This window comes from Sinocyclocheilus rhinocerous, unplaced genomic scaffold, assembly GCF_001515625.1.
Source record: "Sinocyclocheilus rhinocerous isolate Xijiao unplaced genomic scaffold, SAMN03320098_v1.1 scaffold507, whole genome shotgun sequence".
NCBI classification, from domain to species: Eukaryota; Metazoa; Chordata; class Actinopteri; order Cypriniformes; family Cyprinidae; genus Sinocyclocheilus; species Sinocyclocheilus rhinocerous.
The window spans coordinates 76231-97835 of record NW_015649561.1 but is presented as its reverse complement, the minus strand read 5'-3'; the positions used below and the strand labels follow the sequence as shown (position 1 = coordinate 97835).

Below are 21605 nucleotides of genomic sequence, written 5' to 3'. Positions count from 1 at the left end.
TAATATTGTGAAATATTATTACAATTTAAATAACTATTTTCTAATTTAATGCTATTCATTCCTGTGATGGCAAAGCTACATTTTCGGCAGCCATTACTCCAGTCTTTAGTGTAACATGATCCTTCAGAAATCATTCTAATATGCTGATTTTATGCTCAAGAAACATTTCTTATTATTATCAATGTTGAAAACAGTTGTGCTGCCTAATATTTTTTGTGGAAATTACGATACAAATTTTCAGGTTTCTTTAATACGTAGAAAATTCTAAAGAGCAGCATTTATTTAAAAATAAAAACACATTTGTAACATTATAAATGTCTTTATTGTCACTTCTGATCAATTTAATGCATCCGTGCTCGTTACAAAAGAAATGTATTTAAAACAAATCATACTGACCTCAAACTTTTGAACAACAGTGTATGTAAGGTTACTCACCCTATTCATCTTGACAATAACACAGGGCTGTCCTTTAGCATAGCCAAAAGTGGTGTCCTCCATCCCGGAGCAACGCTGGAGTAAACTCCTCCTGAACTGACACACCTTCTTCTGAGGTTCCTCATCCTGCTCAGAGTACTGACCCGCCATACACAAGTCATTTTTGGCTTGTTCTGAGTCATTATACTCTGGAAATGGAAAATAGAGAAACTATAAATAAATATACAAGTACTATGCAACCAGATGAGAAATTATTTAAAAAAAAGGGGGAGTGAGGCAAAGTGTAGAGCACTTACGATGCAGAAACGATTCAAGATACTGGACATACTGGCCATATGCAAGAGGTTCTGATCTGTTAAAAACTATATTCAAAGAGTTTGGCCTGATAGCCAACCCTGCAAAATAGAAAAAAATTTGAGTTATAATTTTTTTGAAATAACTCATAGCTGAATAATACTGTATGTACAACTGAAAATAGCCCTTTTAATTTACAATCTTCAATTCATAATTACTGTCAATGTTTGCAAAAGTGAAAAACTCACCTGGGGACGCAACCCGATCTCGATACTTTGGTGCGTCGTCATTCAGCGTCTGAAGCATCACCCACATAGTGAAGACAAACATGGCAGCCAAGAAGCCAAAGAAGACCAAGTAAAAGAGGAGGATGAGACCTGAAACACAGTACCTTTGAAAATCATTTGTTGCTATAGGCAGATCTGAAATAATTAGGCCCTGCTAAAAAAGCATAATCTTCCATAATCCCCTCGGTAAAACAATCGCGTTGCCCCCTCGGGGGGCCCCCTCCATCGTCGGGCCCTTGGAATCGTCCTAACTCCAACCCCACCACCCCCCCTCCTCCTCCTTACGGCGCCCCTGGAGCTACTTTATATTTGTTTGCGCATGTGTGGTGTGAGTACTGTGACGCTGAACGCATTTTTCAAAACGACAAAACTCCAGGGAGTCTCCGGTTGTAAAAACAAAAAGAACCTGTTATTTGTTACCTGTTTATGCATGTGTACCTGTTACCTGTTTATGCATGTGCATCGAACCACATTCATCTGTGCAGAAGAGCTGAGCCGAAGCACAACCAAAACAATGTTTTTCCGCAAGACGCATGCACTTTTTTAACTGATAGAGGGCCAAAAGGTAACGTACTTTAAAGCTTTAATTCAGTGATTTAAAAAAAGATGTTATGTGGGGAAATAATTATATATATATATATATAAGAAAAGCAGCATGTTTGTAAGAAACAAATCCATCATTAAGATGTTTTAACTTGAAACCATCATTTCTGGCCAATAAAACATTGGCCTACTACTTGTTTCACTTCTGTTTCAGTTTTTATAGCCATTTCTTACTATGTGTCTACAATTGATTGCTTCTGTTGTCCTCATTTGTAAGTCGCTTTGGATAAAAGCCTCTGCTAAATGACTAACTAACTAACTAACTAACTAACTAACTAAATAAATAAATATATATATATATAATTTCATTAATTCATTAACTCATTCATTCATTCACCTGTTGTAAAATAATGTTATTTTCCATTCAGCAGTTGATCGGTGTCGCTTGGAAAATAATCAAATGTGTCATTTGCACAGAAGGTTTAGTGAGGCGCGAAAACGGAACCCATTCATATTCGTCACGGCGCTCAGCGACGTCACTTTGATGTTACCGACAGCTCTGACGTTGCCGTTCAGGTCTTTCTTCAGAACGAACAAGAATAAATGGGCTTCTAGTCAATCGGGGTCGTTATTTTGACTGTATGAAAACTATTCATTCTGCAGGCCAAGACAGTCCGATGAAATAACTAGGTACGGTATAATGAGCCTTAGGTCAATGAGGACAAGAGAAGGTTAACGACACTAGCCGTTCTCTCACGTTAAGCAGTAAGCACATAGTTTCTGATAATATTGCTGTTTTTAAGGATAACATTATGGAATCAGCGCATAAACGTTCTCGGTAGATATCGTAAACAAGAGCCTTGCTTTGATAAATAAACAGATGTACATAGATTGAAAACCACAGTCTGGAATAAAAAGATTTGTTTGCCACTGAGCTAGTGTCTAATGATGATTATTAGCATCTACAGAGGCTCCTTTTTTCACACCACAGTGAATTTTCAGGCCACACCGAAAAAAACTCACGCGATAGCCTACTGAATCTTCGGCACACGCGCAACATGGACTTAGTCATTTCGCTGCATTTAAAATCCTTAAAATAATGTCATTAAAGAACTGCTGTCGCTTCCATTTTCTGTAACCTCCTCATATTGATTCTCTGATTTTTCCTCTGATCTGCTAAAACCTGGAGATGTTGAGCATTGGACATCATGTTTATCACTGTACATTATTCAAAACGCAGACGAGAGCGGACACGAAATTGCCACTGATGTCATCATCAGTGAAAGAGTTGATGACATCAAGATGTCGGGATGCCTAAGATAACGATCGCTTTCCTCATTTTCATTCTTCATTCATGACCCTATGGGGTCTTCATGCTTTAAATGCTTGTGGCTGAACAGTTTCTGCACCAAAATCCGCCGTATATGGTTATTTCAGTAAGCTGCTCATTTCAACACTTGCATGAATGATGTGTAAAGGATGCCGTTCGTAGGGTTTGTGTCAACTCACCCCAATTGCTCGCGGTCCGACCGAAGAATTCTCCAGATCTTGGATTGTAGATCACGTCTTTCCAGCTGCTCTCGGGCTCTTTGCCCTCCGCTGGTTTTTCGCTCTTTTTAGACATGCTGGAATGAGGTGTGATGAGACCTGGTCTGCTGAGGCTGATCTCAGTGGTGCTGATGGCCTGATGAAGAGCGAAGAACCTCTGACCTCTGCCGTCTCCAAATGTACTGCAACGCTCCTGATGCCGAACTGCCCCAACAAACCGGACCGACAGCAGCACGTTATGCTGTGGGGGGAGGGACCGAAGGCAGCGGTTTTGCGCATGCGTAAACTATGCGACCCTGAAATTGTTACAAATGATTGTGAATTTTATGCCGGAGAAGCTTGGTGTTCGTCGGCGCAGTGGTTTTCAGGTAGTAGCCTATCAAGGTGAATTAATTTCCATATGCATATACCAAGTGGTTACATTTATGTGCATGTCAAAAAAAAAGGCTACACTATTGATTATTATTTAAATGTTACTTTTTGTAGGTGTTGGGATGTTGTCATTTAATTTAAATGACAAAATGTGTTTAGTTTCTAATTTTAAATTTCAGATAAAGTTGGCACCAAATAAGTGTTTACGAAACATGACACTCATTCTGAGATTCTGTGAAGATGAAATTCAACCATTGACTTCAAGATAGATTGATACATAACCTTTGATTAATACAGTTGAACGGTTTTGAAAGACAGTAATCTTTGTTTTATTTGCTACTTCGAAAAATGTAAACAGGAACAAAGAGAAGAACTGCAAAAATGAATGCTATTGCCATCACTATTTTCTTCAGCTTTCTGAGTGCAGCTGAGCTGTAATCAGGCAGTGCTGTTAATTAGAAGCAAGACCTCAGTAAACACAGATGACTTATGTAACACAAAAAGAAGAATTTGTTAAATGGGAGGGTGAAAGGGTTGTGGCAATGTACCCTGCTGGAGCTGTCAAATTAAATTTGTTGAACTCTTGAATTTCTTAAAGAAAAAAGACCCGAATGTTACCAACATACATTTGGTTTTAAAAACCAAGATTCTTCTGATCTCGTTACATATAAAATCAGAAGCGATAGGCTACCATCTGTGCAATATCCTCTAAAGCACAAATTTAGCCCAAATCACAGTTTTGCTGCCAGTGAATATAGGTTTTAACATCTTTAAAATGTCCTTTAACCTTCCCTTTCCAATACAGATTTACAAACTGAATAATTATTTTTTAACTATAAGTTTTGTGTTAGCCAGAAAATGTGGTAGTAAGTAATTTTAATGATTTACAGGCATTAGTAAGGCAGTTGTGTTCTTGTTAAACTATACATTCTGCAACACAGAGACGTAAAATGACCAAACAGAATATTTATATTCAGTTGTTGTTGTCGTTAAATATATCAATATTTTACTATAATGAAATATGTTGTAATTCATAAAAATGAATTTGAAACATGAAAAAAACTCTAGAGCAGAAACAAAATTTTAGCAGCATTTACAATATCCTAACTGTATAAAATGAGATGTTAAAATGTTCATTGTTTTCTTGAGTGTTTTTTTTTTTTTTGGCATGTGATCTCAACACTAGCAGACCCTCACTATCTTCTAATCTTCTACAACTATTCAACTACTAAGGCACTTACTCTTAAACCATTAACCAAAAATATGCCCTGCTAAGTCACTGTTTTTTTTTTCACTTAGTGCTTTCTTTCTAAATGTTGTTACGTTTGTATTGCAGCACTTCTCATGTCTTCTCAGGATGAACCATTCTTCCTTTTCAAATCCCTTTGTATTATGTACATTGTAAATGTCTGCAATTAACATATAACACAAAAAAAGAGCAAATGTCCAAAGAGTATGTGCCATAAACTTCTACTGTCCTGAACAAGACTGTAAAAAAACCATTCTAAACACATGACCGTTGAGATCATGGTTTCTCCAGTAGTATTTGGGTCAGAGCAAAGGACATTTTCAAGATAAATTTGTTATTTATTTATTTAAAAAAAAAAAAAAATTTAAGTGAACAAAGCGTTTTGGAAAAGATCCAGAACTTGCGTGTCAAGCTTCCATTTTTTTCCCATGATGTACTGTACATCATGCCATCTCAAAATAAGTCAGTTTTTTTACATTGTTATACAGTGTTTTAATATGAAAGATTTGAAATCCTCTGCTCTTCCTTTTCTTATTTTAACTGTATCATAAATTCCTGGCCTGTGTTTGTCTTTTGCCATATATGGTTATGTTATGGTCCCTCATACTCCCCCTCTCTATTTTCTGAAATATGTAACTAAAAGAAAATAAGAAATGCCTTCATTTAAAAATAATAATAATAATAATGCACAGATTAATTACCAGTGTCAGAAAACATATGGTTGCCTTCCAGCTAATTTTGCACCCAAGAGTTAAAATTGTGTGCTTTATTTCCTGCATGCTGGTAATGTGTGTGAGTTCACATTCATTCTCCTCCACATCATGAGTAGACACGCCCCTTATTGCTGATTGGCTACAAGTTTGTTTTGCGATTCGGCCCGAATCAGTTTTTAAAGCGTTTTTGAAAAATCACTTACTCTGCCTTTAAGATGAAGCTTTTGCTTTTGTCTCCAAGAGAATACCAGTGAATGCCAATGTCTGCTCTCTTCTCCTTTCAGTTTTTGTTCACAATACCTGATCCTGCTCTGTCATGTTTTTCCAGCACCGCCCTAGACTTGATAAAAAAGGCTTTCTTTCATGGTCCCTTAGGCGTTTTAGGGAAAGTGCACCCCAAAATCTAATTAATAACAAAACAAATAGGCTTATTATAGGGCTTTTCGCAAATTATGATGACAGAATTGTAATTTTTGGGTGACTGTCCCTTTAAATGTGCACATACAGTGCATTGTAGTCTTATTTTGATACACTATTCACAAAATCCCAGTTTATAACATTAAAATCCCAGCATCTCATTTGTAAATACAGTACAAATAAATAATAATAGGCTAATTATCTGGTTTCCAAACACTTTTTCTGCTTCAGTTGTTGTTTTGATAGTCTTAAGGATAGGGAGGGATACTAAAAAGTCTCTCCAGTGCAGTTTCTATTCAATATTCTTGTTTTTATAGCTGTTAAATGTCAACTTCAGGTCAGTGTTTATATGTTAACGACTCTTTCACCCTGGTGTGACAGTCTCCCTCCTCAGGTTCTCCTGGTAACAGCCAATGACACGCAAGTGCTCTCAACTGTCTCTCAATGTTTAAGCTAAACCTGCACACTGCGCTCGACGGTTTTACACCGGCTCTGGATTTTGCACACTTTAGTATTTCAAAAAACTGTGCAGTGTGAATGGGAATGCTAGAAATAGAAACCGAAAGAAAGCGAGTCAAGATTCAAAACAAACTGTTGTCATCGCCGCTCGCGCTTCATATTACGCAGAAATGCTCCTCTTTGCAACCTTCGCGTTTCTTGTAGATTTATCCTGGGCTCTTCCAACGGGTAAGTCTTTTATCCTGTTATAGCAAGCATCTTCAGCATTCCTAACCAGGAATTGATGTTCTATTGCTCATATTTTCCTCCATTATGATCTGTTGTTTTAACTATGGTCAAGCGATAAAGCCCTCGTATGTGTTGTTGTTAGACATTATTATTCAATTCGAGCGCAGTGTTTTGCCAAACGGGACAGTCGTGGAGAGGATCCTTGTCAGTGATGCAAATTTAAAGGGACAGTTCGACAAGCAACCTGTTGTCAGACCCATTCAAGATGAAGTCCTGAAGATGATGGTGGAGAATGACCATGAAACAGCAAGTAAAGAATCTTAATGCAGCACTTTATGAAGTTTAGCATTAGAGAAGGAACAGTGATATTTTTTACGATACTGATTTTTTTTAAATGTGCTAAACCAATATGTAAAACCTATTTTTAGTAGTTATATTTTTAGTATATCTCTGTATATAAAATGTATTTTCCTTCTTGTTTTGGGTTACTGTTAAGTTTAAAATGCATAAGTGAGTAAATTATATTAAATGACTGTTACTTTAAAATGTAAAACACACAATGTTTGAGCTTGAGCATGCACATTTATGCAAACAATGCATGAAATGTACTTTACTGTTGAGCATACAGTGGTGTAATGCTGTTGTTGGACGCTGTTCTTTAGAGTTCCACCAAGTGGTGCCATTTATTGGATTAAGTAAAAAATATCTGATTTATTGTGATAAATATTGGTCTGTCACGTATTGTCATGCAGCCACTCTGTGACAATAAATCCATCTTTATTTTTCAGGCTATGGCACATATATACGTTTGAGGGAATGTAAGCTGCGAGGATATCGAGTCCTGCAGCTGTCCGACCGGTTTCAGCTCAATGGCAAAGATTATCTGACTTTAGATTCAGACAGTGATTCATGGACAGTGTTGATGCCGGAGGCGCATGATCTAAAGCAGTCATGGACACTTAAGGCCGAGCATGCGAGTCTAGAGAAAATTCACCTGAAAGAAGAATGTGAGGAATTCATTAAACAGATAAATGATGCCCAGAATCAAGAAGGTGAAAACTTATGATGATTATTTGTTAGAATAATTTATTGATGCAACTTTATGAAAATCCCACTTATTAAAAAATGTTGTTTGACTTAAAAACAGTTGTTGTTGCAATACAAGGCACAATGACCTTCCTTTTTTTTTTTTACACTACACTTTTGTGGGTATCTACTTTTAACATTTTATGAATAATATTTAAGACTACAAGATTCATAACTATGAATCTGGAGTTTATATTATCTGTTGAATGTTTTTCAGGGCTTGGTGTGTTAAGAGTGATGGCTCCAGTTCTCGCCACTTTTCTCTTCATCGGATTTGTCTTTATGAGCCTCCTTATCTTCAAGCGACACGGTGAGCATACGACTGGAATCATGTGCTGGCACATGTGTATTTGTGAAAACACCACTGCATACCAGTCAAACCACTACCAATGTTTTATTTTTAAATGGATAAAAAAAATGAAATGATCAGTCACATATAACAAGGGCTCATTCTCCTTTCTTTGTCTTGCTCTTCCTCTTTTGCTCGATGCAGGTCATCAGCCAGGAGGTGAGATATTTTACATTGTTTACAAAATGCTTTAATTGCTGCAATATAAAGGCTGACAGAGGATTACATATTGACGTTTTTTCAGCTGTCTCTGTGGACTGGATGGCACTCAGTGATCTAAGGTTCCCAGACACAGACGATCTGTAGGCCATGCCTATTATTATGCCTATTAATAGTACAACTTGGTTTAGATAAGGGTGTATATTCACTTTATATTTAACTACTTTGGCCACACTTTAAATTACAATGGTACAGTGTGATTAAAAACATTATGAAAATGTTTTGCTTTATGTGTGAGACTTTAGTCTTTGCAACTTCAGGGATCTTATCTATGCACAATCAGCTTGTAACACTCCAAAGAGAAAGGAAAACTTGAAATCGCATCATATGACCCCTTTAAAGTCAAACATTTTACTATCAACCTTGCTTAAGGTTACAGCAACAAAAATTTCCTTCAGTAATTGTTCTCGTGGGTCTTACAGAAAGTAAATACAATTCATGAGCAATAAACTGTTAACACATTAATAAAACAAACATAGAGAAGGTTTTTGATGTTTCATACTGTTTCTAAAAAGCTATTATGTACATACATTCCTCAAAGGAACAGTTCACTCAAAAATGTACTCACCCTCTGGCCATCCAAGATGAGTTTGTTTCTTCATCAGAACAGATTTGGAGAAATTTAGCATTACATCACTTGCTCACCAGTGGATCCTCTGCAGTGAATGGGTGCCGTCAGAATGAGTGTCCAAACAGCTGATAAAAACATCACAATAATCCACAAGTAATCCACATGACTCCAGTCCATCAATTATCAACTTGTGCAGTAAAAAGCTGCATGTTTGTAAAAAACAAATCCATCATTAAGGCGTAATATACAAGTCCATAATCCATACATTTGTTTAGAATGGTTTTGTACTATTTTTGCTTGTAAATGGTGATTGATGTGTGCATATTTTCTGGTCCAGACAAGATTACATTTTCACTACAGAATGCTATGTAATGAATTGAGGACTCGTATTTTGGCCTGAAGCAACGGTTTGAAGTTAAAATGATGTCTTGATGCATTTGTTTATTAGAAACCGTTCAGATTTTACCTTCACAACATGTTAATTGATGCACTCGAGTCATGTTGTGGATGTTTTTATCAGCAGTTTGAACTCTGTTACAGCACCCATTCACTGCAGAGCATCCGTTGATCAAGTGATGCAATGCTAAATGTCTCATAATCTGTTCCAATGAAAAAACAAACTGATCTGCATATTGGATGGCCTGAGGATGAGTAATCTTAAAGGGGTCATATGATGCGATTTCAAGTTTTCCTTTCTCTTTGGAGTGTTACAAGCTCTTGGTGCATAAAGAAGATCTGTAAAGTTGCAAAGACTACAGTATGTGGAAAATAATGTGTTTTTTGAACCTTAAACCGTATAAACACATTTCATTACACCAAATACACAAAATAATGTTATTTTTAGCAGCATCATATGACCCCTGTAAAGCAAATTTTCATTTTTGGGTGAGCTATTCTTTTAAAAGGTCAACACCACTGAACTAGCCCAGGATGTGTAAAATTAGTCATACCAGACAGGTGTATCCACATGCTTTTATGCTGTTGATTATCAGATGTGTTATTTATGGCTTTTCTCTAGGTGTTTTAGGCTCAATTATCCACTATCCAGCCCATCATCTTGAAGTACCATTGAACGAACAGAGTCAAAAGGACATCTCTCAAGTTCCAATGCTGAAGGCATAGCAATCACCTAACCTGCCCAACCACATTATTGTGAAGTCAACTCTTTGTCATGATTTCAAAAGTCTTAGACTGATTTGAAAGTTCAGTAATAAAATTGTTCCAATGTAAATATCATTATATATCTTTTTTATATTATTATTAGGGACCAAGCACCGAAGGTGCGTAGGCACCTATTGTATCCGTTGGCCTTCTTCTTCTTCTTCTTCTTCTTCTTCTTCCACTCTTGAGTCTATGGCAGCCCATAGAACCGATTGTGGGAAAGTTATGAGCTATGATAGAGGACAGTCAGAATAGTCACCATAGCAAATTTGGAGTCTCTAACTCAAACTCTCTAGCGCCACCACTTGTCCAAAGTTTCACTCATGTTTATGAGTTTTGAACAGTAAGGCACAGAAGAGAAAATTGTTTTTACCCATGAATCCTTGGCTCATGCCGAGTCGAATGAAGTCCAAAATTAAAAAATCGTAAGGTTTAGTTTTTTCGAACTCGTCATAGACGGTTTGTCTGATTCTCACCAAAATTGGCTCAGATCATCTTCAGACCATGCTGGCAAAAAGTGATGGAATTCATGTTGATTAGTCAAACCGTTCTCGAAAATGTGTGTTATAACAAGCATGACCTGAGACTACCTGCAGTGTCTTCTTCTTCTTCTTCTTCTTCTTCCACTCTTGAGTCTATGGCAGCCCATAGAACCGATTGTGGGAAAGTTATGAGCTATGATAGAGGACAGTCAGAATAGTCACCATAGCAAATTTGGAGTCTCTAACTCAAACTCTCTAGCGCCACCACTTGTCCAAAGTTTCACTCATGTTTATGAGTTTTGAACAGTAAGGCACAGAAGAGAAAATTGTTTTTACCCATGAATCCTTGGCTCATGCCGAGTCGAATGAAGTCCAAAATTAAAAAATCGTAAGGTTTAGTTTTTTCGAACTCGTCATAGACGGTTTGTCTGATTCTCACCAAAATTGGCTCAGATCATCTTCAGACCATGCTGGCAAAAAGTGATGGAATTCATGTTGATTAGTCAAACCGTTCTCGAAAATGTGTGTTATAACAAGCATGACCTGAGACTACCTGCAGTGTTTCGGCGCTGTGCCACCTAGTGGTCAGGAGATATGAAAAATGCATATTTTTGCTTATAACTTCTGAATGGTTTGGCCAAAAATCACAAAACTCTTCTTTAGATTAGGTGCATCATGCCGAGTCGAATGATACACAATTTTCCCATGTCAGCCATTTTGGGCGTCGGCCATTTTGAATTTGTAGTAAAATACTATATTTTATGAACGCATTGACATATTGTTACGAAACTTGGTATGCTTCTTCGGCACTATGCCCTGATGATACTCAAAAAGTTAACTTAAGTTATAATGAAATTTCTAAAAATGCTAATAACTTTTGTTTACACTAGCCTATTGATTAAACTGGTTTTGATAGATTCCTTGGATCATGCAGAGAACATCGATACCAATTTTGCCATAATTGGCTGAACTTCCTCTCCGACATTTTCATTCATGTTGAAAACGTACTTTTTCGAACTCCTCCTAGACCGTTAGTCCGATTTTCACCAAATTTGACTCAGATCATCTTCATACCAAGCTAGCATAAAGTTATGGATTTCGTGTCGATATACAAAGCGATTTTCATTTAACACATCAACGAATTTGCTGGAAAGATGCCAAACTGCATCTGAGGCTGTATCACTGCAAAGCTTTGACGTATTTACACCAACATTTGTATGTGCCATTGTTACCTCACACTGACCAGGCCACATCATTTTGGTTACAGCGCTACCTATTGGTCAAGAGTGATAAACCATTCATTAACCATTAATTATGAAATTTCCAAAAATGCTAATCATTTTTGATTGCATTAGCCTAATGTAATGAAACTGGTCTCAAAATATTCCTTGGGTCATGCCGACAACATAGATACCAATTATGCCATTGTGGGCCGAACTTCCTGTCTGCCATTTTGATTTATGTTGAAAATCTACTTTTTCGAACTCCTCCTTGATCGCTAGTCCAATTTTCTGCAAAATCGAATCAGATCATCATCAGACAGTGCTGACAAAAAGTTATGGATTTCGTGTTGATAGACAAAACCGTTTTTGTATAGCGCTGCAACAAATTTGAGGCACAATGCCAGATCTTTATGATTTTTCAGCCATTTTGCTTCAAATCATCCTAAACTTGCTCTAATTACTCATTTTTGCAGTTGGCCTGATGCTCCATGCCAAGCTTAGCTCCGCATTTTGCCTTTGGAGTGCTTGGCCCCTTAATTGCTGCTTGCAGCTATATTATTTAAAATGTTTTTGATTGAAATGATCTTGAAAGCTTAATTTTTAATTGTGTTAGTAGTATTGTATGCATAACATACTGTTGCAGAATGTTCTTGGACAGAGTTTAACAACAATTTCTGTGCCTTCAAAAAGCAGTTTAGCTTTTATATGGTTATTTTTTTTACTGTAGTTGTAGTCTTTTTATGCTACTCACTGATTATCTAAAATTTTTATATAAAGCACAATCTGATTCATTTTCTTGTGTGTAATGTCAGCTAGACATACTAGTTTTTGATGTGTAATATATTACATTTTCCCTCACTAAAACAGCTGATAACATTTTTAAAAGCATCTGAATACCAAAAGATGTTCTTGTCTCCAGTACTAGCAGTATTTTTTAGTGTGTGAATTCATGCAAAAAGACCAAAATCAGCAAATAACCAAATAAAACTTTTCCTTATCTCATAATAGGTCTACGCCGTCATTATTCAACGCACTTTTTTATTTATTTTCTCTAACAAAGATGGAATAATTTTATTTAATATAATAGTGTTATATAAGTGTTATATATTAAAATATGAATTATATAATAATATATTAAATAAACCGTTGTTCATTTTCAGAGATAAACCAATTAATGTAATAATATAATAATTATTATTACTGTATTGTTAATTATGTTGTTAATAATGATTATAATTATAATTGTTATAATTAATTAGCATTATTATTATTTATAATAGTAAAGTTAATACATAAAAATAAAACTATTTATGTGATAACTATTTTGTGCGTAACACAAATTCACATTTATGAATTTGGTTTGTCTGCCTTTCATCTTTTGACTGAGAGTCTGTGATTCACAGCAGACAGACCTAACTAGTCCAACTTAATAATACGGTTTATAGATTCAATATGATAGAACAATATAAACTAGTCTACTAAAAGGCCTACAAAAGGACGAAAGAATATCAACTACATATAGCCTAGCATTCATATTCAATGATTTACAAGAGTATTTAATAATTACCAGGGGCTTTGATGTTTCTATTTATTCATATATGAATGGCTTAGTAAGCACTATAGAGGATACGTTACATTTACAGAATGTAGGCCTAACTTACTGGTGAGCTACACTTAATCTTGGCCAAGAAAGTGGGAATGTTGTCGTGTCAAATTGCCTCTTTTTTTCTCACATTACATCACATCCCTAGTGGTAGCTTTAGTTTCCGCCGGAAGAGTGTGCTGGTCGTAAAGTTCTGGGATATTTTCTTATAGTTATCAAAATTGCATAATTTGAAAATACTTGTACATTTTCTCTTACATAACTTGCTAGTTCTATGACGTTTGTCTAATTTAATATTATGTTTCTCGTGTTTTATGAGTGTCGGAACGATATTACAAGATGTTACATCACGCGAGTTTCCACACGGACATTTTATTGGCTGGACAGTAACGGCTCATACAGAAACAAAACCGACTAGCAACATCAGTCTATTAGTATGATATACATTCATATATGATACATATACATGCATCGATGCTCCACACTCCAGTTCAGATGGTGGCGGTAATGCACTAATAAGCTAGTCTGCCAACCGCCAATAAACAGAAGAAGAAGAAGAAGAAGAACATCAGTCTATGAAATTCTGCTCACATTGGCTTCTGAATAAGGTTTCTCTTCCTTATTGTTATTTGAAGACTTACACGAGAAGATGGGAGTGCCTAAATTTTATCGATGGATATCGGAGCGGTATCCGTGTCTGAGTGAAGTTGTCAAAGAGCATCAGGTGAGCTAGTTTGGCTAACGTTAAATATAACAGGCCGCGTAGAGATCATTTACAGCTCTGTGAACAGAAGCTCAAACCTTACACTTAACGGACACCAAAATCTTAGTTTTACTCTCCCTCCACCATGAATATGTTATGTATAGAGGGGGATTTTATCTTTATGTTTTACCGACATCATTTCTATAATGTACATTATAATGACTCAAAATGTCTCAAAATCTAATGAGCGGTCTTCCTAGACAGCACTTCACGCATCGTAGGCGATTTTAAACGAGCTAACGTACCAATCATAAATATTCAGACAGCTGTGACGAGGAGCACAAGCTCAAACAGTAACGTTAGCAGGTGATTCAAGTTCCCAATCAGCAACATTTCTGACTATTATTCGGAACGCCACTAAAAAAAGCATATATTTGCACCCTAGCTTGGCAGCCCACTAGGTTTGTTTTTTTCAAAATAATGATCTTTAAAATAGCATCATATGACCCCTTTAAGTCACAAGATAATTTTTTTGAAGAGTGAAGAACCACCATCATGCCTTCCTTGTCAAACTCCAATGAGTGTTAAATATATTTTACTGGACTGCACTGTTTTAAATATTAATAAGACAACGTTTTTATTAAGAGATATGTTTGACTGATGTATTTTTTAGCTGAATGTGCTTTAGAATTTATCTTAAATGTTTTATGTGGCTCTTTAATTGTCTGACTCCTGTTATTCACTTTGTTCTTGCTGCTGACATGGCGTTAAAAATAAACAAATCAATAATAATTCAGTTATGTGTACATGTTTGTTGTTATTTAAATTTGAGTAATTTTGTTATGTGCTTTTGTCATTTTTATTATTTTGTTTGTTTATATATAGATTTATTTATTTTTTTTCAGTTTTAGTAATTTTAGAACTTCTACATAAACTGATTTGTTTCACTTAGTTGCAAAGGCAACATTTGTCATTTTCATTTTTTTTTAGGTTTTTCATCTAATAATTATAAGAAATTATATTTTATTCCAGCTTTATTTAAATTCTCAAAAACATTTTTATGAGTTTTAGATTCAGGGTTTTAATTTAGACTAAATGATACCAGTGTAATTACATTGTATTGACCTGTTATTCATATCTTTATTTTAAAGTTGCTTATATGTATTGCAGTCCGGAGTATTTTTATTTCTTTAACTAAAAAATGCCCCTGAGATTTTTTTTCTTCTTCAGAGACATTAATCATATTTTGTCAAGTTTACGCCAGCCAACTTGTGCTCTCTCTTTAACCCCAGATCCCAGAGTTTGACAACCTATATTTAGATATGAATGGGATCATCCACCAGTGTTCCCACCCCAATGATGAGGACGTACACTTCCGTATTTCTGAAGAGAAGATATTTGCTGATATTTTTCACTACCTGGAGGTGCTCTTTCGCATCATTAAGCCCAGGAAAGTGTTCTTCATGGCTGTCGATGGGGTTGCACCCAGGGCCAAGATGAACCAGCAACGTGGAAGAAGATTCAGGTATAGCAGAAGTCCTGAACATTATATATATATATATATATGTATGTTTTTTGACAGGTCATTTATTAAAAAGTTATTTCTTGTCTTTTACTAAGACTGATCTTTTTGCACTGCTTTTTTTATAGATTGATATAAGTGTACAAATGACTGTGTTAGGGCAGATAAACACAACACATACACATTGCTGTTTAAAAGTTTACAAATCATACCAACCCCAAAACAATGTATCAAGAAAATGAATTTTTAAAACACTGAAATAACTTTATTTTATGCTCTTTGTGTTTTAAAGGTCAGCAAAAGAAGCTGAGGAGAAAATCAAGAAGGCCTTGGAGAAGGGTGAAGTTTTGCCCACAGAGGCCAGATTTGACTCTAACTGCATCACTCCTGGTTTGTGTGCTCCTTTATTGCTTTTATTCTGTCCTAGTGATGTTGTATACCATTATTGTTCTATCATTGTATATAGCAGGATACATAAGAACTTTAAAGGCATAAAATTAAAAAGTCTGCTTTTCGTTGGTTTTTAAATCATGGATAGGATGGTTGTTACTGGGTGTCTGGTGTTTTTTATGGGACTTTTTCTGATAGATCCTGATGTAGAATGTTTTGAGTTATCTGTTTCTCTTGACCTCTGTAGGAACGGATTTCATGGCCAGGCTACAGGAACAGCTTAAATATTTTGTTCACAATAAACTGTCCACAGACAAAGCATGGCAGGGAGTGAATGTGTATTTGTCTGGTCATGAGGTGAGTTGTGTGACTTCAGAGCTTTTTGTCATGTGTGTTTCTGTGAAGTTCTTCTGATTCCCGTTTTTTCTCAGACCCCTGGTGAAGGAGAGCACAAGATCATGGAGTTTATCCGTTCTGAGACCACCAAACCAGGTCATAACCCAAACGCAAGACACTGCCTTTATGGTCTGGATGCCGACCTGGTGAGTACAGTTGTGTATAACAGAAAAATTTTGGTCATAGTCTAGGGATGTGCAACAGCGATCGAGTACTCGGCCGTGACAGCGACGATAGATCATGAAAACATTTTTTTTTTCTGATTGGTTATAGCAGCACATTGAGTGGCACCCTGCATGCGGTCCAAAGTAGGCTATAGACGTGAGAATAGAGAGAAGCATGGCTTCGAAGTCACGTAGTGATGTCTGGGTTAGCTACATGCATATCTGATTAATCTAATGTAGGATGCGTTGGGATATTAACATACTAAATGCACTGCATATTAACAGTGTTTAGTTTCATGCTCAAATGCAATGCTCGATATTGAGTTATTGGAGACAGTCATATTGCTTTTAGATGTTTCTTTTTAAAAAAATACTGATGTTATAATAATGCAGCAGTGCTTTTTTCTTCATATTTTGTTCAACAGTAGGCATACTTCAATGAAATTTGTTTTCGTACGTCATATGGCTTCAAAAACGCACAGGCGATTTCAGGAATCACTTGATAATGTAGATGAAAATATAGCACAAATCTGCCTTTAACATAGCATTATAATGAAAACTTTATAGAAATCTAGCCTATGGTAAATTCCTTGCCCGTGTTTCAGCACGCTGTTATGAAAGCGCATCGCTGCGGGAGCTCTCTCTCGCTATAGCGCGCATAACTTAAAGTTCACTTGCATTTCATAAACGTAGCATTATAATTAAAACTTTATAGAATGTGAAATCTATAGTAAATTGTCTGCTTTCCTTGCCCGTGTTTCAGCGCGCTGTCATGAAAGCGCATCACAGAGGGAACTCTCTCACTCTCTCACACACACCCACACACACACACACACTCTCTCTCTCTCGCTCTCTCTCTCTCTCTCTCTCTCGCTGTAGCGCATAACTTAAAGTTCACTGACATTTGCATCCTGTTGTGCGGATACAAATTGTAATGTAATGTTATGATGTATCTAAGTTATCTGATTAATATCATAGGATGTGTCATAGAAAGGCTTCACCACAGGCAGCTACTCTTTTTTTAGATGCTTCTTTTTTTAATAACATTGCTGCATCATAATTATAATCTTACAGTGTTTTAATCATGTTCATGTTTTCATAGACAGGTTTTCATATCATATTTGTATTTTTAACATTCATTTTCATAACGGTCTTCAGATATTTTCATTATCTCCATGCCCCGCCCCCTGCACATGCCCCGCCCCGCCCCCGAGTGCTTGATTACTCGTTTTTGAAACCGAAATGAGAAATTGCCAAAAATGCTCATCCCTATCATAGTCCAGTTATTTTTGTATTTATTTTAAGCATGCTTTCTCCTCCTTTCTCTCTTTTTTGTAGATAATGCTTGGCTTGACCAGCCATGAGCCTAATTTTTCTCTCCTCAGAGAGGAGGTTCGTTTCGGAGGCAAAAAGTCACAAAAGAGGTAAGTGTGGCATTATTTTCATTGCGCCAAGTTGAAAGTTTGTGTTCCTTTTATAATGTGTTTTTCTGGTCTGTAGGATAACAGCTCCTGAGGAGACGACCTTTCACCTGCTACATCTTTCCCTTATGAGGGAATACATCGACTATGAGTTTTCCGAGCTCAGGGTGAGAATATATGTCTCTCTCATATGGCATGATAAGCACAAATCTTACTTAAAGCTAAATGAATGACAAAGTTATACTGACTGTCTGGTCATAATTCATGTATTTCCATCAGAATAAGATCTCGTTTGAGTACAACCTGGAGCGGATCATAGACGACTGGGTTCTGATGGGTTTCCTGGTGGGGAATGACTTCATCCCTCATCTTCCTCACCTGCACATCAATCACGATGCACTGCCACTGCTCTATCGAACTTACATCAGCGTGCTGCCCAGTCTGGGGGGTGAGTCAGTCCACCCGCAAATCACAGCGCATGCGACTTTGTGATGGTGGTGTAATGCTGATATAGTGCTGATTATTGTCATCTCCATCAGGCTACTTGAATGAAAATGGTCATCTCAACCTTGCCCACTTTGAGAAGTACCTTGAGAAGTTGTCAGATGTGAGTGTTTGGATTTGATTTGATTTGATTTAAAAGAATGTTGAATAAAAAAAGTGTACTATTGTTACTGATGAAAAGACAACTGTTTTAAACTTAATGGAAAACTCCCTTTGTTCGACTGCAACCATAACCGTTCACAACAACATAACAATACCGGAAGCAGCTATCTCACCCCCATAAGAGTCCTTACTTCCTCTCAGTGTACTATATGCAAACTTACATTCAGAACCCTAGGCAAATAGCACAGAAATATTACATGTATACAAAAATCAGAATGAATAACCATGACTGAAACTTAACAACTATGTTTTGCACAAAGTCATTAAGCAGCACAACTGGTGTTTAACATCGATATTGAGAAGAAATTATTCTTGAGCAGCAAATCAGCATATTAGAAGGATTTCTGAAAGATCATGTGACACTGAAGACTGAAGTAATGGCTGCTGAAAATTCAGCTTTGTCATGGAATAAATGACGTTTTAAAATATATCAAAATAGAAAACAGTAAATTAAGTCCGTTTAAAATGTTAAAACATCAGAACAAATGGATAAGAATAAAAGTCAAACTGAAAAATAGAACTCTAGATTAAGTTTTATTGTATAATGATCAAATGCATTAATTACAAAACAAATGCATATTTATTCTCTGGATCTGGGCTAAATGACTAAAAACGGTTACGGCATTCCTGACAGGGGATAGATCCTCCGTCACCTCTGACTGAGATACCAAATACTGACAACACCTGTAACATTAAATGAAAACTATGATTCCCGATACATTATATACTGCAAGAGGATGTAAATTCACCCCATTCAGCTCTTAGTCCATGCCATCACTCTCTTCTCTGTTTTCAGTTTGACCGGGAGCACTTCAGCGAGGTGTTTGTAGATCTGAAGTGGTTTGAGAGTAAGGTGGGGAACAAATACCTGAACGAAGCAGCTGGGCTGGCAGCTGAGGAGGCTGGTGCCAAAGACATGAAGAAGAGTAAGGTGAATATTAGCAGTATGCAGCCAGACGGATGATATACCTAAGCATTTATCCTATTTGCATTTAAAATCATCACAAACAGTGAGTACTATGCTTGTTTCGAAGAGGGGGTGTTAGAAGTAACCATGTGCTGCCACCATTGTCTCATGTGAGTCAATTTCAGTTTTAGTTACCAGGTTCCTGTTTTCTAAATGAATGTGCCACTGTTCCTGCTTTCACCTCTTTTGTCTCTTCATGAATAGGGCTTTGATGAATGAGCAATGAGCATTGGCAATGCTGGCTGCGTTGTGTAGTTCTCTAGCTGCTCTATAATAAATATTTAAAAGAAATTAAATTTTTTTAAATTATTTATTATTTTTAATAAAAAAAATAAGAACTAGTGATGCACAAAATTTATGGCAACTGAAAAAAAATCAGCTGTAATCATTGACTGAGACGGTGTCGTTTAAAGGGATAGCTCACCCAAAAATGAAAATTCATTTGCTTTTATTGTGCTTTTTATATTTCTGCTTTTTTTAGCTTGTGATGAACTCCTTGTATGGAAAAGATCAATGTGAAAATTATGGATTCTTTTTTTTTTTTCTTTCACACAAGAATGGTCCAAGACAAAGATAAATAAGAGTCATTTTTTTAAGTGATCCTTTTATTTTTTCAGTCTTCGGACGACTCTCTGTGTCTCGCCGCTCTTGATGGAGTCAGGGACTCTCACAGCACTCCAGGAAGAGGTACATAAACCCAAACCCCAAGTCCATTACTGTTGATCATTGTTCTAGACATTGGCTAGCACTTTATTTTAGAATCCTGTGCATGTACTATGTACTTACTTACTACAATAACTGGGTACCTACCAACCCTGAACCTTACCTTATTAAATCCAAGTAAAAAGTAAGTGCACATACTGTAAAATGAAGTGGAACCAGACAATAACACACATTTTAAAGCATTCAGCTTCTTAATATTATTCACAATGCACTAGAAGGCGCAGGGGAGGATGGTGAGGATGATGACATGTTTGAAACCGAGTTTCGACAGTATAAGCGCACCTACTACATGACCAAGATGGGCGTTGAAGTCGTCTCAGAGTAAGTCTCCATTCATTTGAATTTTGGAAAGGATGGGAGCATGTTTTCTCTGCATCCGAAAATGAATAGTTAATTTAATAGAAATAGAATAGAAAATGAAGACTAATTTTCTCTGTTTCATCTTGCAGTGAGTTTTTGGCCAATCAGGCTAGATGTTACGTGGAGGGGATCCAGTGGATCTTGCATTACTACTACCATGGAGTTCAGTCTTGGAGCTGGTAAGCTGAGAGACAGAGTAAATTTTTTTGTGTGCAAATTATGCTTAAAAATAGGGCTGCATGATTTGGGAAATATTTTTGTTCTGTTTAAAAATAGCAAAATCCAGGTTTGCTGTGTTTGTTTGTTAATAATAGTTGTTGTTGTTAATATTAAAATATAAAATTTGTTTTAGTAGTTTTTATATTTCACTAAAATATTTTTTTAGGAACGATATAATTTTATTTTACATTACAACAGCAAAATGACAATGCTAATGTTTATGGCTGTCTTAATTTCTAACGTTTGTTATGACGGAAAACCACCCTTAAGCCCTTAAAGCTGCTTCTTTTGTTGATAAGCGCTTATTATTACAAGTATGGGAAGCTGATTGGTCTATTTTGCGTTCTTAAATGCACATTAATATGAATAAATGCTTTATTACAATTAATCATGCAGTCCTACTTAAAAGTAGCAGGAACAAGTAAATTGGCTTGATTTTGATGTAATGTTGGTTTCAAAGGATCTTGCTCTCCTCTCAAATCACTACAGGTATTATCCGCACCACTATGCCCCCTTCCTTTCTGATGTGAGAAACGTGTCTAGTCTCACGTTGACATTTGATCTGGGCAAACCCTTCATGCCGTTCGAGCAGCTCTTGGGCGTCCTTCCTTCAGCCAGCAAAGACCTTCTTCCACAGTGTTACCAGGTGACACACACAACCCTCTACATTGCGAGTAAATCACTCGCATATGCGACTAAATCTTCACTCTGGGCGACTAAATGATGTCTAATATTAACCAATGGCTAATAAATTCTTAGATTTTACTCGCCAGTGTGTGAGTTGGAGGCTGAGTATAAGTTTAGCACAGATATATTTTCACTCTCCGTCCACTCT

At 36.4% G+C, this 21605-nt stretch overlaps 3 protein-coding genes across 4 annotated transcripts in view; 2 read left to right on the top strand and 1 right to left on the bottom strand.

Annotated features, from left to right (window-relative positions):
• LOC107710617 (sodium/potassium-transporting ATPase subunit beta-3-like) overlaps nt 1-3279 on the bottom strand; it is an 8873-nt gene extending 5594 nt beyond the window's left edge. Inside the window, exons 1-4 of the mRNA XM_016515433.1 lie at nt 3069-3279; nt 978-1106; nt 732-830; nt 436-623 (exon numbers count right to left, since the gene is read on the bottom strand). Of these exons, the coding sequence (XP_016370919.1) occupies nt 436-623; nt 732-830; nt 978-1106; nt 3069-3183 (531 nt within the window). The 5' untranslated portion in view covers nt 3184-3279. The remainder of the gene's footprint in view (nt 1-435; nt 624-731; nt 831-977; nt 1107-3068) is intronic.
• Nucleotides 3280-6259: 2980 nt separating this feature from the next.
• Nucleotides 6260-10032, top strand: LOC107710615 (uncharacterized). Its single transcript, XM_016515431.1, has 6 exons — nt 6260-6545; nt 6688-6855; nt 7334-7597; nt 7849-7941; nt 8125-8139; nt 9789-10032. The coding sequence occupies exons 1-6, from the start codon at nt 6488-6490 to the stop codon at nt 9890-9892; spliced, it is 702 nt and encodes a 233-aa protein (XP_016370917.1). The 5' UTR covers nt 6260-6487; the 3' UTR covers nt 9893-10032.
• Nucleotides 10033-13814: 3782 nt separating this feature from the next.
• LOC107710613 (5'-3' exoribonuclease 1-like) overlaps nt 13815-21605 on the top strand; it is a 24207-nt gene continuing 16416 nt past the window's right edge. For both annotated transcript variants that reach the window (XM_016515430.1, XM_016515429.1), the window contains exons 1-14: nt 13815-13963; nt 15235-15467; nt 15757-15854; nt 16102-16211; nt 16286-16396; nt 17753-17838; nt 17915-18002; nt 18115-18283; nt 18375-18442; nt 19298-19432; nt 20086-20155; nt 20407-20512; nt 20641-20730; nt 21260-21416. In XM_016515430.1, coding sequence (XP_016370916.1) covers nt 13889-13963; nt 15235-15467; nt 15757-15854; nt 16102-16211; nt 16286-16396; nt 17753-17838; nt 17915-18002; nt 18115-18283; nt 18375-18442; nt 19298-19432; nt 20086-20155; nt 20407-20512; nt 20641-20730; nt 21260-21416 — 1596 coding nt within the window. In that variant the 5' untranslated portion in view covers nt 13815-13888. The remainder of the gene's footprint in view (nt 13964-15234; nt 15468-15756; nt 15855-16101; nt 16212-16285; nt 16397-17752; nt 17839-17914; nt 18003-18114; nt 18284-18374; nt 18443-19297; nt 19433-20085; nt 20156-20406; nt 20513-20640; nt 20731-21259; nt 21417-21605) is intronic.

Excerpts from the sequence above, each read along its gene's own strand:
- LOC107710615 (XM_016515431.1), top strand. The coding sequence starts at position 6,488 with ATGCTCCTCTTTGCAACCTTCGCGTTTCTTGTAGATTTATCCTGGGCT. Across the intron at positions 6,856-7,333 it reads GAATGACCATGAAACAGCAA|GCTATGGCACATATATACGT; the intron begins GTAAAGAATCTT and ends TTTATTTTTCAG. Across the intron at positions 7,598-7,848 it reads TGATGCCCAGAATCAAGAAG|GGCTTGGTGTGTTAAGAGTG; the intron begins GTGAAAACTTAT and ends AATGTTTTTCAG.